Consider the following 16,611-nt stretch of genomic DNA (forward strand, 5'->3'; position numbering starts at 1 on the left):
TGACAGTAGCCAAGACGATTAATAAATTCTTTTTGGACATTATCAATAACTTCAGGAGGTATACGATGTATCTCGTGACGAATTCTTGCTTTTAAATCTTCTAAATTAACCGGTCTAGTAACGTATACTTTGCTTTTTAAGTATCCCCACAAGAAATAATCTAGGGGTGTCAAATCAGGCGATCTGGCTGGCCACTCAATCGGCCCCCTTCTCCCTATCCAACGATTCGGGAACAGCTCATCTAAATAAGCACGGACAGGTGTTGCATAATGGGGAGGTGCACCATTTAGTCGATTTTTACATAATCATTATCATTTTCAGTATTGTGAAAATTAAATTTTAAAATCTTCAAACATTATTTTCTTGAAATTTTTGTTATGTAACACCATAATTTTTCATGATCTGTGTATGTAGAATGACACACTCTTTCAAATGGCATGGTCAAAATAGGGGGTTGCTATTTAAAAAAATTGTCGATGACGTCATATCTCGAACAACAACGACATCACAAATATGGGTCGTATGTCAAAAAGTGCCTTTTTTAAAAATAAAATCAATGTACCAGGGAATTTTTTCGAAAACTTCTCAATTTAAAAAATAATGAATTTATTCGTTACTTTTCGAAAGCACTGTATATTAAGTTGTACGTATATATGTCCCATTTAATAAAACATCTTTTAAAATATTAATCTTGTTTCGTGTTTTTTATATTTTTATTCACAATTAAATTATTCGTAAGATATTTTCAATGAATCTTTAATGTTTCCAGATGAGTCGGGAGGAGACTCTCTGGCAGAACGAGCTGAAGGACGTGATATGGCTCGAGCTGCAAGCGTACCACGCGGAACGCACCCCCACCGAGGAAGACGCTTACCTCTGCTCCGCCAGGGAATGCGTGGAGCCCCTCCTCAAAGACATACAGAACTACCGTTTCCAACGGACCTCCCGACGGTACTCTACGCAGAACAGCGACAGCGGCGTCGAGGACGACTGCCCCGGTTGCATTTGCCTACACTGCGTCTCTTGCATGGAGGCCCAAAACGAAGCGTTGAGAGACGTCGAGACCTTAATGAAAAGACTGGAAGAGGCGGAAAGTTTGTTCCCTTCGAGCCAAGCGTTCGCTGAATTATACCCGCTTTACAACAGTCCCGAGTTTGTTGGGAGGGTCAAGGCTATGTGCTTGTGGTACAACATGACCAAGCACCAGAGACTCAAGATGAATATTCTGGGGCGGTTGCTGACCCTCTTGGAGAATAAGAGCGGCGACTGGCCCATCTTGGGGGATGATATGAACTCCAGCAGCCCTTCCGACAGCAACAGCAGCTCGAATTCCTCTAACAACGACTACAGCAGTTACTCGCGGCACAGCGACTTTTTCAATGTCGCGCCTTTAGCGGTTCTGACTGTGAACAAAGACCAGATAAATGGCTGCCTCTACAGGAGGTACATCGAGAACATACTGAAAACCAGAACGTTGGATAAGGGCTTGAGTTTCTTGAATCGCCTTCACCAGCACATCCTGAAGAAGGCAATGTATACCTTAGATTTGCCGAAATCGCAGGAAATATACTCGAAAGTTAGTTGTGATACGGAAGAAGAAGAACTGCAGCGGTACGGTTGTTGGAGCCCGGAAGCGAAAGCGCTGAACTTGCCGTCCTACCGTGCCACCTTCCTCTTCCTTGCCATGGTTCCCTTGGAAGTGATCTACGAGTACCTGCAGATGCGTATCGACCAGAAGCCCGAAAACCCCTCGCCCCTCAGTGTGAGACAGCTGATGAGGGAACTGAAGGAAGGCCTCAGGATAGCCACCGAGGAACGTAAGCGCAGCATCGAGTATGGCAAAGCGGCACTTTCGGGGACAAACGAGAATCTGCAGCACTTCCTCGAGAAGCGGGATAAGTTTGAGCAGTGCACACTGAAGGTATTCACCGATTACTTGGAATATGTGGAGCAATGGGTGCTTCTACACCAGAATTCCTTCCAAAAGAACTTCCTGGAGGAGGAAAATCAGTTCTCTCGGAGTATCATCGAGTTTATTCCCGGGGGCGAGGAGCTGTTGGTCGGCAAGTTCTCGAATATCTTGGGGGCGATCCTGAAGAGGATCGCCGATAGGCTTTTGCAAAGGATCGAGCATGTTTTGGAAGGGATACCGAAGGATAATGATGGCATATTAAAGTAAGTTAACTATTACAAAGAGGTTTGTGAATGAATGATTAATATCCGGCTCGAAGGACCAAGAAATTAACGTCAGATATTCACTATTGGTTTTTTTTTTTCAGGCAAACTTTGTTTTCCATGTGTCGTGAACTGCAGTCTCTCTTTAACGAAGAACGTGAAATGAGCTTGAAAACCATGGCCTTTCTTAAGACCTGTTGTAAAATGGAAAAGGTTCCTCTGTCTTGCCAGAAAAATTTAAAAGTGAGTTGCAAATATATTCTATTGATTCTTTTCGTAAAATAATGGTACAAATTCTACTGACACTTTCAAAAGTTCAGTATAAAATTTGTTGACTTCAAAGTTATTTTTCGTTAATGTTATGCCATTACTTTTTTTCAGTTAAGCATTTTTTTTATTTGGTACTTTTATTGGCGAGGTAACAAATTTTAAATACCAAAAAATTAAAGAATTATACATACATAAGAGTTTCAAAGATATCAAACGACTTAATACTGAAGATTAAAAATTAAAAAGGGCCTTTATTTCAAATCATTAACTGTTGAAAAGAAGAAAAAATGCATTTAATATTTTGTAATCATGTTTTCGTAAATCAAAGTAATTAAAAATGATTTGGCAAATTTTAATGTTTACATTTAATTTCTTGAGATTTTTATAGTTTTGGTTTCACTGTTATTTTTAGTAGTTATATTCTTCCCATCGCATCCATTGAAATGTTGCTCATACTGAACATAAAAATTGGGTCACATAATAAAAATGCCCAGTATGGTAGCTATGAGAGTCGATTTCTTTTAACATTCGGCACACTATGAGGAACAAACACAACATTTATTAATTTGAAAGGCATAGCTTGAACGAGACGTTTTGAAATTTCTGTAGATGTAACAGACCGTATAAATGCCTAAAAGACACGAAATCACACAAAAACTAGTAATAAGTGTATAAATTTGAAAAAATTTATACACGCGTTAAAAAACAAATTAGATTTATACTAAATTCCATTTAAAATAAATAGTTTATGAGAATAAATTAATTTTTCTAGGAACAAGGGTACCAGACGTGAACTGATCCCTTCATAATTCATAAAGAAATTAATCAATTTTTAAACTCCTTAAAACCGTACTGCACTGGATCCCTTGACAGGCAATGATTTATTACTTTGCACTGAATATGATCCTACTGTACATTAATATTAAATGTCCTAGCATTATTTTTATAAGTCAATAAATCGCCCCCAAATTTTTCGCACATAATTTTTGGAGACGTCACCTCATAATATTTTAATATTTGCAGGAATGTATCATCTCTTTTAAATGCATAATTCCGAAAGCTATCGGGAAAGTGCAAGGCTTGTTCGAACACATTAACTTTGCGTCATTGGAAGAATCCGACAAGGTGGCTTTAAATTCAAGGATTAGGGAAGTGTTGATGCAGGTGTACAGATTCGGCTTCGAGGTAAGTTTTACCTTTCTATAAAATGTATCCCTCGTCTATTATATAGAGCAAGGGTCGGCAACTGGCGGACCGTGGTCCAGGTCCGGACCGCGGACGGTAAAATACTGGACCACCAAAAATTTTTTGGAAGTATAAATTACACAAATAAATTATTTAAAAAATGTTTTTTTTACGTTTAAGTGCCAACCCTATCATTTTTCCTAGTATTTTACAATTGTGTGAGTGTTTTGAGTTCTTAATGGTTAGTAAGCAGATTAAATTTGAGTTCAAATGAAAATTTGTAAAAAAAAAGAAATTATTTTCTGGACCTCGTTAAAAATTTTTAAAAGTATCCGGACCCCACCTAAAATTACTTGCCGACCCCTGATCTAGAGTGTAACTTTGAATGGGAATTATATTTATACAAAGCCTGTATTTGACCATTTTTTTTTCGTAATTCTCGTATCGCTGGACAAGCTAATGTAACCTCAAACAAGTGACACAGCATGTACTTTGGCAAATCTCTTTCTTGATTTCTATACATGTTTTCTCATATCTCATATTCAGCCATTCTCATGTTACCGAATTAACATTGGCCATTTGTTTTTAGCCCACATATTGTTCTATTGTCATATCCCATCAGGTAGATTGATATTGTAATTCACCTAAACTGGGCCACTGAGATTCACAAACTAAACAGTGTGCTTTAAAAATGAGTGAAAAACAGTTTTTTGTTAAAACTAGGAATTGTTTTAAAGAATATTACTTTGTCAGATTAATAACTGTTTTTATTTTTTAATATACATTTTATTAGAAATAAAATTATTTTAGTTGTCGCAGTCGTCATTTCAGTTATTTACCATACTAGACCAAGAAATAAAGGTGAAAAATCATTGAGAAATCGTGAAAATTACTGGGCATGATTTTATTGTTGGAAAGTCTTGGGAATGATAATATGCATCTCATCTCGTGGGTCATGGAAAAAAGTATAGTGTCATTGTTTTTATCAACAAATAGGTCAAAAATTCGTCATTTTTCGTTCTACGTGTTATTGTAAAAAACTATTAATCGTGGCAAAAAATGTTCAACAGACGATTTGATCTAGAGAAACATCTTTAAAATGAGACTATAAGTTAAAATTGCTTTATAAACAAAAAATTTATTGCAAAATTAAACGGAAAAAGTGCTTTTTCTTTAATTGTTAACAACTTTTTAAATAATTAATAAAATCTTACCAAACTTTTCCAAAATGTGAGTTTTTATCAAAAGATGGGCTCGATCGGTGAAATAGTTTTTGCAAAATTCCATTTATTTATCCCATTTTTGCAAAAAAGGCCCATTTTCAAATGACTATTCCGGGGGCAGTCATAAGACTAAAACATTCTTTTTGGACTCATTTTCTTCGAAAATATTCTCTGGTTAAAAAAAAAAAATTTTTTTCAAATTTAGTTGTAAAAAAATTGCTAACTCCGAACCTATTTGTCGTAAAAACTTTTTTTTTTCAATTTGTAGGTTTTTTTACGAGCTTTCGAATGGTGTATATAACTTCTTTCAAAAGTTAAAAACCGCTGAGTTATTTTATTTGTTTATTAGGGAAAAAGTGCCTTTTATTTGTTAACAATTATTTATATACAACCAAATTTGAACAAAATTATTATTTTTTTTTAACTAGAGGATACTTGGTGTCCCTTCGAAGAAAATGAGCCCAAAAAGAATGTTTTAGTCTTATGGCTGCCCCCAGAATAGTCATTTGAAGATGGGCCTTTTTTGCAATATAATGTATATATTTTTTTAGGTTAATATTCTGGGGAACATGTACTATTACCCCAAAAAAAAATTAACCTCCCCCCCCTCCATCCCACCTAACATAATGATTGTGTACAAGAAATAACGAGCATTCGTGAATTTTTACATTTTGCCAACATTTCAGCAGAATTCCTTCTCCCTAAGAATTTTAAAAATAAAAGACCATTGTCTTGTTTCTGTTGTTATTTCTTCTATGCAATAATTTTATTTTTTATTTTCAATTCTTTTAAACTTATGAATTGTATTCCGTCAAGTTCTACAGGGAAATGTCCGAATCGACCCCGGCGGAATTCCGGTACCGCCTGGTTTACAGCATGGTGGACTTCGCCAACTTGTGGATGAAGTTCGTCACGGAACGGTGCGAGAGGGGCCGCGGCATGCGTCCCCGGTGGGCTTACCAGGGCATGGAGTTCCTCCTGACGGTCTGCGAACCGGCGAACACTGTACATCTAACCGAGGAGAAGTTTGAGAAGCTCAAGAAGGACATGGACGTGTGCATTTCTCACTTAATCGGCACCACGGCACCTTCTACGCCCGAGAGCGGTTTTCACTCGGCCTCTCCCAGAGGCTTGGATCATATCAGGTCTAGGTCGAGGGGTTCCTCGCCCAGTCCCAGGCCGGCTTATATGAGTCAGCGGTCGGGGATGATGAAGAAGACCAGCGCGGAGCAGTCGCCGTGTAAGGATTTCGTCGATGCTGTGAATTTGAATGTTGCCAAGTGAGTAATTCTTTTTGTTGTTGTAATTTTATGGTTGCTTTTCTTACTATTCCAGTTTTTGAACGAATTTCAAAATTTTAATATAAAATTTTAAAAAAACTATATTTTTTTAAGAAGTTTCGATTTATTTTGAAAGTTGAAAAAAAAGACTAAATTTACAGCGTGTTTGGAAATTATGAGCAAAAAATTTAAGGCTGAATTATATGAGCTTCAAAACAGAGAAAGCTTTTAGTTTTGAAAATATAATTTTTTTCCTTCATCTTGTATTCCTTATAGGTCAACCAGTAGAGCGAAAAAAGAGGCACTTATATATTACAGGGAATTTTATGTATTACATTTTGAAAAATACTTAGTAAATGAAAACCCAAGTGATTTCCCTAGCAAAGTTGGGAACAATTTTTTTTTAAACAATAAAAACTGCAAAAAAATGAAATCTTTTTGGTTTTTTAATTTTTTATAATATCGAAAAATAATTATAATAAATTGTAAACAAATTTATTTTTAAAATGTTTATTTGCTAATTTTATACAAAGGAATGTCCGTCTTAAGCCGTACATCGAGATTTTTATCAGCCCTTTACAAACAAAAAGAAGAGCAAAAAGCAATGGCTCGCTGACAGAAATAGTACAACATATATACCAGGTTACTCCAAAGTATTTACATATACCATATATAACAATAATGATGCAATCATGTTACTCTCAATAGGACTTTTGTAGAGGATAAAAAAACCTATATAATGGTTTTCTGTGCGACCCGATAGGTTCATTTTTTACAGAGAAAATCCGGAAAAACCTCTAAAATGGTCCTTTTTTTAAAAAATTCATAATTCCTTTAAATTTGAAGCTTTAAAAACAGTCTTGCAGAAAATGACAGATAATATGTAGTTTAATTATACGCAAGATGGTTTCTGTCCGATTGCATTATAAACAAATTAGGGCCTTTTTTGCACAGTGTGGCTATTTATCAAAAATGGTCCAATTTAAATTCTGAAAACGGCATCTGAAAGTAGACGACAAAATCTCCAATTTGTATATCTCGCATTTTCGCCTGGGTCATGGGAAATATGCTAAAAATGCCTTTGAAAGTCACCCGAAACGATTGAAAAAATGGTTTATTTTAGAGGTTTTTCTGGATTTTCTCTGTAAAAATGAACCGATCGGATCACACAAAATAAAATTTTTTATAAGTTTTTTTATTACCTACAAAAGTCCTATTGAGAGTAAGACGATTCCATCATTATTTTACCGAGATATTATAGAAAAAAAAACAAAAAAATGTAATTTTTTAGTTTTTATTGTTTTAAAAAAATTGTTCATGACTTTGCTGGGGAAATCACTTGGGTTTTCATTTACTAAGTATTTTTCAAAAGGTAGTACATGAAATTTGCTGTAATATTTAAGTGTGTCAAAAAATCTCTATTGGTTGGCCTATTAAGCGCTCATTCTTTTTTTGTACTATATGACATGTACAGGGTATCCAGTAAAGATTATAACATACTTCAAGAGTAGTTGCCTTGGTCAAAATAAACCAATTTAGATCAAGTTACATTGAGGTCGCCAAGAATAGCTTAAACAATATTTCGTTTATTGCCATTTTTTATTTTTTCGTACAAATTGTGGGGTAATGGTTTTGTTTTATATAACCTCACTTTATTTACTATAAAAAGACATATACCTGTTGCATATCACTAAAAGGCATCATTCCAAAGAAAAAATTATTTCAATTTTTGATAGAAAAAATTGTTTAGATGTCCCTAACTCGATTTTGAATTGCGGAAACCCTATCTTGATTTATTTGAGACGTATGGGGCATTTTTCAACTTTATTCGCTTTTTGTGATGTTCTATAACTTATTTGTTAAAATATTTTGCTTTTGTAAAGAGATTTTTTACATAGAACCCAGCGTTTACATCATATTTTTCTATAACTTCTTTTTTTTTTCGAACACAAACTTATATGTTTTTATGTGGAAGGTACTATATATTTTTCAATTTTTTTTTGTCATGCACGATTTTACACAAAAATTTGTTTCAAGGTACAAACGCCAAAAATTATTTTTTTTTTGTCAAAAAAGGACACTAAAAACTTGGACTGTATAAATGGAACAAATTGAATTTGTTGAAAATGTAGTAATTAACTAAATACATTTAAATAAATGCATTTTGACAGATTTTAATGTTTATAGTTCTATAAAATATAATCTTATTTTATGTGCAAATCCTTTTGTAAAGTAAATAGTAACTATTTTTAAAGGTTTCAAAATAAACAGGTCTTATTTTATCATTTTTCCTCTCTCTTGCTTCGTCTACAGTTATTTATATTTTTGTTCCACTTAAGTCTGACGTCTGGCGATGCCTTACTCCAAGTGTTTTTATGTGTTGCATGTGATGATAACAGTTAATGGTTTTGGAGTATTGACGATTTAAGGAGGTTAGATACCGAAAAAAAAATGATAAGAGAGTTTTCAAAATCATTGAAATCTGTTAATAAATATGCCAACTGCCTCGTGTAAAAATATCAGATCGATTGCCAATATAGTTTTTTTGAAAAATTATATTAAAAATTATGCTCTTATACACTTTAAAAACTTTAATCAAATGTGAATATTGCTCTTAAAAATGGTTAGGAGCGGGAAAATAAAATTGTAATTAAAGAATTAAATATTACTAAACATTTTAAAACAATAAAAATATGCACTTACAATGTAATTATTGAGATAACGGAATGAATATATAACGTTTTGACAAATTTGAACAATCTGATCCAATGAATGGAAATATGGCAACACTGTACGCTGTATTTAACGCTTCGACTGACGCGCTATATTTGAATAGCTCGATTATAGACTATAAAATTATTCCAGTCGAAAACATATATAGTAATAATTAATATTAAATAAATTTTTCGTGATCTAATGCAATATAATAACAATTTGAAACATAAATTGAAAGGATCTCTTTGCAAAACGAACAGTATAGATGTTCCGTCATAATCTTCAATTTGACAAGGGGACATCTCACTATCATACACTGAGCTTCTTGACAGCTATATGGATTCTCGGTTTGCACATTTTACTTTTTGCTCATCAATCCACATTCTGTTTCATATGCATTTTATATTGCTCTTCAGTCATTACTTTTCCTTTGTATCTTGTATGTTCATTCATGTTTACGGAATACGCCCAAAGCACAGTTGACAGTAATGACAGTTGACCCAACTTTTACCACCACACCATAGCAATGTTGCCAGATTTCATCCATCATTTTACAAGCTCTTAAATGAATAAATAGACACTTTTATTCAAATAAAAAGTTAATTGCCGTGCATTAAACACGAAAAATATATGCAAGCTAATATTTGTTGTATAAATTTCATTTGTATTTATTATATTTAGTTCGCTCAAATTAGTTTATGTAAGGTTGGTACTACAACGAAACTACCGTGTATAAGCATAACCTCCTTAAGTACATATTACTGTCAAAATATTCGAAATTGTCTACTGTCGGCCATATCTATTGGATTATTACACTCGTTCAACATAAAAATTAGGTTTTTATAATAAATATACCCGGTATGGCAGCTGTAAGAATAGCAACCCAACAAAGTTGTTTCACAACTTTTATTAATTTGTTGACATAGCTCGAACAATTGTTTTTTAAATTTCTTTAGATGTAGCGGCCCATATGAACACCTAAATGAAATTAATGAAAATGCTCCATTAACAAGTTTTTTTATTTACACGATTATCATCATTAATACTTAGTTTTCAGTAAAATGAAGAATCACCCCCTAAATTTTTTGTTCATAGTTTCGGGACGCCTTATACATTGTAAAACAATTTGTTCTTGTCTTTAAACATTTTCTCTTAGGTGTAGAATGTGCGGTTTTATGGGTGTGAAATGGAGAAGAGGTGGCATCACCTCGAACACATGGCCTTTGGTTCAGAGGTGTGTGTAAGTTTGGGTGCGCACCTTTTAGCTTGAACAGAGTTTGATTTGACATTCGTAGCAATTGTTCGATTTTTTTTTAATTTTCGCTTCGTTTCAACCCACTCCCTCTAATTTATCCTTCTAACTCTTGCCTTGGTCTTTTCCAGTCTACGGAAGGAAGAGAGGAGCGGCCCTCCTGCCGTGAGGATAAAATTCCCCACGAAAATCCACTCGGAACACTACCGAGAAGCCGTGGAAACCCTAGACGCCGAATTAGACAACAATTTGCGCAAACAGAACCTGATCGGTAAAGTCCTGACTTGTAACACGGAGACTAGGTGTCACATCCGTCGGAAGAACGTGACGTTTTCGTGGCAGCGCGGCATCAAGATCGGACAGGGACGTTTCGGGAAGGTCTACACGGCCGTGAACAACAACACCGGTGATATGATGGCGGTGAAGGAGATTTCCTTGCAGCACAACGATAACCTCACCATAAAGAGGGTCGCGGAGGAGATGAAGATCCTGGAAGGGATCGTCCATAGGAATTTGGTTCGGTACTATGGCGTGGAGGTGCATAAGGTAAGTAGTGAATGGACTTTGTCGATGAATTATAAAAAAATATCTTTATAATAAATATTCATAAATCGACCCATTTTGTAGGATGAAATGTTGATATTCATGGAATTCTGCGAGGAGGGCACCCTAGAGACGCTCATAGCGGCTACCGAGCACGGCCTGCCCGAACTGCTGGTGAGGAAGTACACATTTCAATTGGTGTCGGGCGTGGCCTGTCTGCACGACCACGGCGTCGTCCACAGGGACATCAAGACAGCTAACATCTTTCTGACTGAGGGAGGCAACTGCCTGAAGATAGGCGATTTCGGTTGCGCAGCTAAAATTAAATGTAACACCACGATGCCCGGGGAGTTGAAAGGGTTCGTCGGAACGCAAGGTAACATATTTGAAATGTGATTAAAAAGTGTTGTTGAATGTTGCTTTTTCTCGTAGCTTACATGGCCCCGGAGGTTTTCACGAGGAACATGACGGAGGGACATGGGAGGGCAGCTGATATTTGGTCGGTGGGGTGCGTTGTGGTGGAGATGGCGTCGGGAGAGGTAAGATTTAAGTTTCAAATTTGTTTGCTGCCGAAACAATATACCGTTGTGTTTTGAAATTCACCATTTTGCGTTCGATTTGGTTTTTATCAAATAGTCCAGGTGGTATCCGTTTTAAAAAGGGTATACTTGGGTAAAACGTATATGATCGGAGATTTTTGCTTTAACGGCTTTTAAATAACATCAGAAAAGATAATTTTTCTATGCAAATAAAAAAAACGTGGACTTGTTATTGCAAAAAAGTATAAAAAAATAGCAGAAAAATTCATTTTTTTCTTGAATTTCTCGTCGAAGCTTAGCAACTATTCATTTTAGACAAAAAATGCAAGAGGAAACAAAGTTTTGTTATTAAATTTTGATCAAGACAGAGTTGGTTGCAATTCGAGAAAATAATAATTGTTATTGCAAAAATCGGAAAAATCATTTAAAAAATTGCAAAAAATGCTAGTTTATTTGTAATTTTTTTCAGACACTTGAATAATACCTAGGATCTTCATACTTTTCCCAATTAAACTTCTTAGTGCATAGAATCATCACACCAAATTTCATCCAATTCGGTTAGATAGTTTTTACATAATTGTTTAAATTTTTTTAATTAAAAAATTTTCAAAATTAAATTTCTAAAAATCTAAAGCCTTTGAATACTTGAAAATTTCACCACAAAAAGAAGAGCTCTGAAGCTTTAAAATGGTTTTTGAAAAATTCAAATCGGACGATTAGGTGAGACGTGGTGATTGTTTAAACATTTTCGCAATTTTCACGCTCATAAACAATTGCAATAATTTAATGTTTTTTCAAATTTTTTTTTATTTTAAAATATGGTTTGAAGTACTCGGAAACACGAGTATTTTAAAAAAAACCTGATGATCCGCCCATTATTTTCGGGGTTATAGCCCGTTAAAGTTAACCCTTATTTACAGCAAAACTATAAGGGTATAAGGGCTGTTTTTTGAACTAATAGGTTTGTCATTCCGAGTACTTTCCAGATATAAATTTTCAAAATTTGCAATCACATGCGTCCCATTTAAAATGTCACAATATTCAAAACCGCGTGAAATCAATAAGGTATCAGTGGTGGGGGGGACCAAACACACAGCTACTCCGATCTGAATTCTCGAGTTCAAAACTGCGACGCTCGGAAAAATTTCACTTTTCTCAGCTTCTAATGGACCAATTTCGATGATTCTTTTTTTAAATCGCTGTCTCGCAACTTAAAAAATTCAATTTTCATATTTTCAACTACCTTTTATTATTAATTATTGGACTTTTGACATGTCGATAAACAGTTACTTTAAAAAATGATTAATTTATTATGTTTATTTATTTACTGTTAATATTCACGACCAAAATTTTTGCATGTTGCACCAGGTAATACTAGTAAGTTTGTTTAAATATTATAAAATTGTTTAAACAATAATTATATAAACAACTGAAAAATTGGTATTAATTTTTAGTTGTACGATAAATTTCTAAAAATCTTTCAAAAAAAATAAATTGTGAATAATTATAATTTTAATTTTTTTGTTTATTTTTAAAATATTTATCTAAAATTTATTTTTTATTCATATAAAAAAAGTATAAGAATCTTTTGGATACTTCAATAAACAGAACACATTTTTCATGATTTTTCAAATTTTAAACTATTTATTTCAATTTTTATTTACAATTTAATCTAATCTAATTCTTTTACTAGTTGATTTTTCACATGCCTCATCAGTATTATCACAATCTATTTCGTCGTCAATTTCCTCGTCTTACAACTGCAAAATATCATTTTGTAACGACTCTGAAATCTGATTGTCGAGTTCACTTGCACTTTCTTCTGACATGTCTTCTTCAAAATCGATTTCGAACTCGACTACTTCCACTGTTTTGTAAGCATTTTTACACATTTGCCCTTGGCAATGGGTGCAATACTCAGAGCATTTTTGAACTCGAGAATTCAGATCGGAGTAGCTGTGTGTTTGTTCCCCCCACCACTGATATCTCATTGATTTCATGCGGTCTTGAATATCTTTGAGTGACATTTTAAATGGGACGCACGTGATTGCAAATTTTGAAAATTTATGTCTGGAAAGTACTCTGAATGACAAACCTATTAGTTCAAAAAACAGCCCTTATACCCTTATAGTTTTGCTGTAAATAAGGGTTAACTTTAACGGGCTACAACTCCGAAAATAATGGGCGGATCGTCAGTTTTTTTTTTTTAAATACTCGTCTTTCCGAGTACTTTCAAACCATATTTTAAAATTAAAAAAAATTTGAAAGAACATTAAATTATTGCAATTGTTTTTACGCGCGAAAATTACGAAAATGTTTAAACAATCACCACGGCTCACCTAATCGTCCGATTTGAATTTTTCAAAAATCATTTGAAAGCTTGAGAGCTCTTCTTTTTGTGGTGAAATTTTCAAGTATTTAAAGGCTAGATTTTTAGAAATTTTATTTTGAAAATTTTTTAATTAAAAAAATAAATTAAACAATTATACTAAAAACTATCAAACCGAATTGGATGAAATTTGGTGTGATGATTCTATACACTAAGAAGTTTAATTGGGAAAAGTATGAAGATCCTAGGTATTATTCAAGTGTCTGAAAAAAATCGACAAATAAATAGCATTTTTTGCAATTTTTTAAATGATTTTTCCGATTTTTGCAATAACAATTATTATTTTCTCGAATTGCAACTAACTCTGTGTTGATCAAAATTTAATAACAAAACTTTTTTTCCTTTTCCATTTTTGTCTAAAATGAATAATTGCTAAGTTGTCGACGAGAAATCCAAGAAAAAAAAGAATTTTTATGCAATTTTTTTTATACTTTTTTGCAATAACAATTAAGCCCACGTTTTTTTTTATTTGCATAAAAATATTATCATTTCTGATGTTATTTAGAAGCCGTTAAAGCAAAAATCTCCGATCATATGCGTTTTACCCAACTCGAAACAGATACCGCCTGGGGATCAGAAAATTGAAAGGGTTTGTTATACAGGGCATAACTTTGAATAGGGGTCATATTGTAATTTTGTTTTCTCAGATTCCGACGCAAAAACTGATTTTTTTTAAAACCTTAGTAATTTTTATACCCATTGTTTTTAGAAAATTATTTTTCTCTAACCAAAAATTTCACGTTTTTCTATTTTTTTTGTGCACGAACAGTCGCGATAAACTCTTGACAAAACCTTGTCCCTTCCAGCGACCCTGGCACCAGTACGATTCCAACTACCAGATAATGTTCAAGGTGGGCATGGGGCAGAGCCCCGATCCGCCCGACGACATGATCGACGAAGGGCTGGACTTCCTCGAGTTGTGTTTCAAACACGACCCCAAGGATAGGGCGACGGCCCGGGAACTACTCACACACAACTTTGTCAAGGTCGGCGATGACTTAATGTAAAGGGTATTTATGTTTTTGAGGGTGGGATCCAAGTTATCTTTATAAACGTACTGAAATTTTAAGGCATGTTAGTAGTGAATATAACGTACTTAAAGGATCATTAGCTTCGGACCCCGAAGCGTACTTATCGTATATGTGGCATTCTTTTTATGTGGACAAGTTTATTTTAATATTTTAGGGTGAGCGAAAAAGGCATTTTAAAAAAGGCGACCGAGTCTTGAATCGACTATTCTTGTCTTCGATATGTTTATTAGAAATTCGTTACTGAATTGTGATAAAAATTGTCTTAAATATTCTCATTCCAGCTATTTTATTTAATGATAAGTGTAATAGCACATCTTCTTCTGAAGTTACTTCTAATTTAATGATCTTTCCTGTTCTATTTGTGGAAATATGTAGATCTAGTCATAATATTGAAAAGCAGTGACGGATGTTCACGTAATTGATAACCCCCTCGAGCCGCCACTGTCGCAACTCAGTTAATATTGAAATCATTTGAAAATTACAATTTTACTATTTTCCCATTATTTTAAAAATATTTATTTTTGTAATGAACGATGGAAATGGCCTTTTGAGAAATTGTGATATATTTTATGTAAATATATGATTTTGCATGACTTAATTTTTGATCAGTTTTTGTGATCGGTATACAAATTAAAATTATTTACTCTTATTGTTAGTATTATGAAATGTTATTGATTGTATATAGGCTGACATGATGTATTTTATCATTTAGAGATATAGATTGTTTAACTGTTATGACAAATAAATATTATGAAAATATCACTTTTTTTTTTCCGAAACACATTTCGTCATTTAATGAATGAAAAACATCTTTTGAAGTGTTGTAATACTTTTTCTTTAATAAAACCGCAGTGCTAGAAAGGTAAATAATCGACAACACTTACCCGTACGGCAATAGTCATAAACCAGTCTAAGATTAAAATGAAGGTAAGTTTAACAATTTTAATAATCCCTTCAAGTCGTGTTTCACTGTAGCGCCATTTATGAAGTGAATATGTAACAGTTTTTGGTGGTGCCTGTAGCACACTATCCAAATTTAATATTTATTTGTATCTCGTTCCAAGTTGGTGATAATTGAAATGGGAAATAAACCGTTTTTTTGACGTTTAAAAAACAATACTTTTGGTACTTATACAATAATTTGCAGTTAATTTCTAAATGAAGGATGATAAAATAAAAACAAACTATATAGATTCATTAATAATTAACATACCATACCTGCAAAGCATATATCGGAATAACTCATTTTTGCCTTTGCCCACTCATTCTGTTGTCATTCTATATAAATTAGTGTGTAGAAACAGCACAAAAGTTCCAAATATTTCACCAAACCAAAGTTTTTTTTAAAAACAAGGGCTGTCTGCATGTCCAAATTTCAAAAGTAAGCTACCTCTAACAGGCGCATAGAGGTTATTTCATATGATAGATTACACCTGAAACCTACTTATGATACAAAAGAGTCAAAAGACCTACTGAAACAACTGAACAGTGAACACTGAACAAGCTGTAGAAGAAATTCCGAAAGTTGACCGAGTTTTGCAAGACACGATTAAAAACAAAGCAATCAATATTAGCTCTTTTCTTCTATTCCGATGGAAACCAATCAGGTTGCTTGATTTCGGATCGTAATGCGCAGGGAGATATGTAGTCTCCGCGCGCGCCATTATTCTATGGCTAGAAATTGGCCTCAATGATTCGGGATCGAGGGGGATTATCCCTCTTTATCCTGCCTCATCTCGTGTAGGCCTGGACAGCCTTCGTAGGTGGGCCCCATCCGTCGTCTACCCCGACCGCAAATGCGGCCGGTGTAGGCGCTTTGTGGGACCTCCTTTTGTCCTGGCTGGGCCCCGCCGGCTAGGGCCCTTTCTTCTGGCGCTCTTCTTGCTTCGCCGGCTCGTCTGTGTAAACCCCGGGGGTAGTGTCATGTTTATGTGTGGTATGGTTGGGTAGGGTAGTGCGGCTATGCAGCCTGGGATGCGCTTTGCTAAGGTGGCCCTTAGGCTAGCGCG

At 34.3% G+C, this 16,611-nt stretch overlaps 1 protein-coding gene across 1 annotated transcript; it reads left to right on the forward strand.

Moving 5' to 3' along the window:
• Positions 1-769: 769 nt before the first annotated feature.
• Positions 770-15,361, forward strand: LOC108911428 (mitogen-activated protein kinase kinase kinase 4; the record flags this gene model as incomplete). The annotated part of the gene is made up of 9 exons (XM_018716366.1): positions 770-2,175; positions 2,280-2,418; positions 3,469-3,630; positions 5,670-6,133; positions 10,005-10,082; positions 10,232-10,646; positions 10,728-11,019; positions 11,076-11,182; positions 14,378-15,361. Coding segments are annotated over 9 exons (3,264 nt in total), but the record flags the coding sequence as incomplete, so codon positions are not given.
• Positions 15,362-16,611: the final 1,250 nt, after the last annotated feature.

This window comes from Anoplophora glabripennis, unplaced genomic scaffold (assembly GCF_000390285.2).
Source record: "Anoplophora glabripennis isolate ALB-LARVAE unplaced genomic scaffold, Agla_2.0 scaffold473, whole genome shotgun sequence".
Classification (NCBI taxonomy): Eukaryota; Metazoa; Arthropoda; class Insecta; order Coleoptera; family Cerambycidae; genus Anoplophora; species Anoplophora glabripennis.